Raw genomic sequence first — 1,354 nt, forward strand, 5'->3', positions numbered from 1 at the left:
TGCATGTGGGCGGACCCGCCTGGAGATGGATAGAGGAGTGGTGTCTCAGTTCCTTTGACCATTGGAAATAGGGTCTTAGGCGACCGCTGTGAAAGGGTCATTCGACCCGCAAAGGGGTCGTGACCCACAGATTGAGAACCGCTGCTGTGGAGACTAGAGGGGAGAGCCCTGCTAGCCCTGACATCAAACCTTAGCCCTGGGACTTCTGAGACAATGCCGGGCTGCGGTTGGAGAGCCGGGGTGGGAGGGATCGTGGAGGCGCAGGGGCAGAGGATGGGAGAAGGAGGCCCCCTGTGTGTCTCGGGCGCCGAAGGGGGTGACGGGTGCCAAGACACAAGAGTGGCATCTTTCTTGACACGGGAAGTCGTCCAATGACCACTTGCTCTTGACCTCCAGGAAAGAAAAAGAAGAAAACTCGAGGTGATCACTTTAAACTTCGTTTCCGAAAAAACTTCCAGGCCCTGTTGGAGGAGCAGGTAGGAGAAGAGCTGGGAGGACACCCGCCCCACCCCCCATCCCCAAAGGGACAACCTGGGGCCCGAGTGCCCCCCGGGTTGTTGCTGTACCACGGAGCCTGCCCTCCCTCTTTCTGCAGAACCTGAGTGTGGCTGAGGGTCCCAACTACCTGACCGCCTGTGCGGGCCCTCCCTCCCGGCCCCAGCGCCCCTTCTGTGCAGTCTGTGGCTTCCCCTCCCCATACACCTGCGTCAGCTGTGGCGCCCGCTACTGCACCGTGCGCTGTCTGGGCACCCACCAGGAGACCAGGTGAGCTTGGGCCGCCCCTGGGCCAGGCCCCCTCCCCTGCCTCTGCTCCGCAGACTGCTGTCCTTACCTGGGGCCTCCCCTCTCTCGGTAGGTGCCTGAAGTGGACCGTGTAGACCTAGTCTCCTTCGCCCTGGCTTCAAAGAGAGCTTCATCATGCCAGGGAAGGGGCTCCTTGTGAACGGGGACAGCAAGCCTTGTCCTGGCCCCAGGGACTGCTCAGCGGGAAGTGGCCGAGCCCTCAGGGGCTGCCGTCAGTCATAAAGTCTCCCGTGCAGAGGAGGAGCAGGCCTGCCTGGTATTTTGGGAGTGAGGGATGAGGCCACCTGGCTCCCTGACTCACTGCTGGGTCCTGTCAGCCGTTCCTCCCACTGAGGCTCTCCTCTGTCTACCCTCTGTGCCCTTGACCGGGAAGGATGGTGTCTCCTCTCCTAGTCCCTCCACATCTCTGCCGCCCTTGGCTGCGCCTGCATGTCTGGTTGTTACTGTTGGCCCTGTGCTTTAGCTTTTAGTTTATCTCGTTCCTGTGAGCGTCTCGAAGTACAGCGATCCTTCCGTCCGGGAGGGTTGGGGAAGGGGGCAGGGTGAGCTG

The 1,354-nt window shown here is 61.4% G+C and overlaps 1 protein-coding gene across 1 annotated transcript; it reads left to right on the plus strand.

The window, feature by feature from the left end:
• The first annotated feature begins 213 nt into the window (after positions 1-213).
• Positions 214-1,348, plus strand: ZNHIT1 (zinc finger HIT-type containing 1). Its single transcript, XM_004705967.2, has 4 exons — positions 214-226; positions 397-476; positions 596-765; positions 857-1,348. The coding sequence occupies exons 1-4, from the start codon at positions 214-216 to the stop codon at positions 876-878; spliced, it is 285 nt and encodes a 94-aa protein (XP_004706024.1). The 3' UTR covers positions 879-1,348.
• The last annotated feature ends 6 nt before the right edge of the window (positions 1,349-1,354 follow it).

The sequence above is a fragment of the Echinops telfairi genome, unplaced genomic scaffold, assembly GCF_000313985.2.
Source record: "Echinops telfairi isolate 266 unplaced genomic scaffold, ASM31398v2 ScPeMD7_5;HRSCAF=22, whole genome shotgun sequence".
NCBI lineage: Eukaryota > Metazoa > Chordata > Mammalia > Afrosoricida > Tenrecidae > Echinops > Echinops telfairi.

Coding starts and splice junctions, on each gene's coding strand:
- ZNHIT1 (XM_004705967.2), top strand. Junction 477..595: donor AGGCCCTGTTGGAGGAGCAG/GTAGGAGAAGAG, acceptor CTCTTTCTGCAG/AACCTGAGTGTGGCTGAGGG. Junction 766..856: donor GGCACCCACCAGGAGACCAG/GTGAGCTTGGGC, acceptor CTCTCTCGGTAG/GTGCCTGAAGTGGACCGTGT.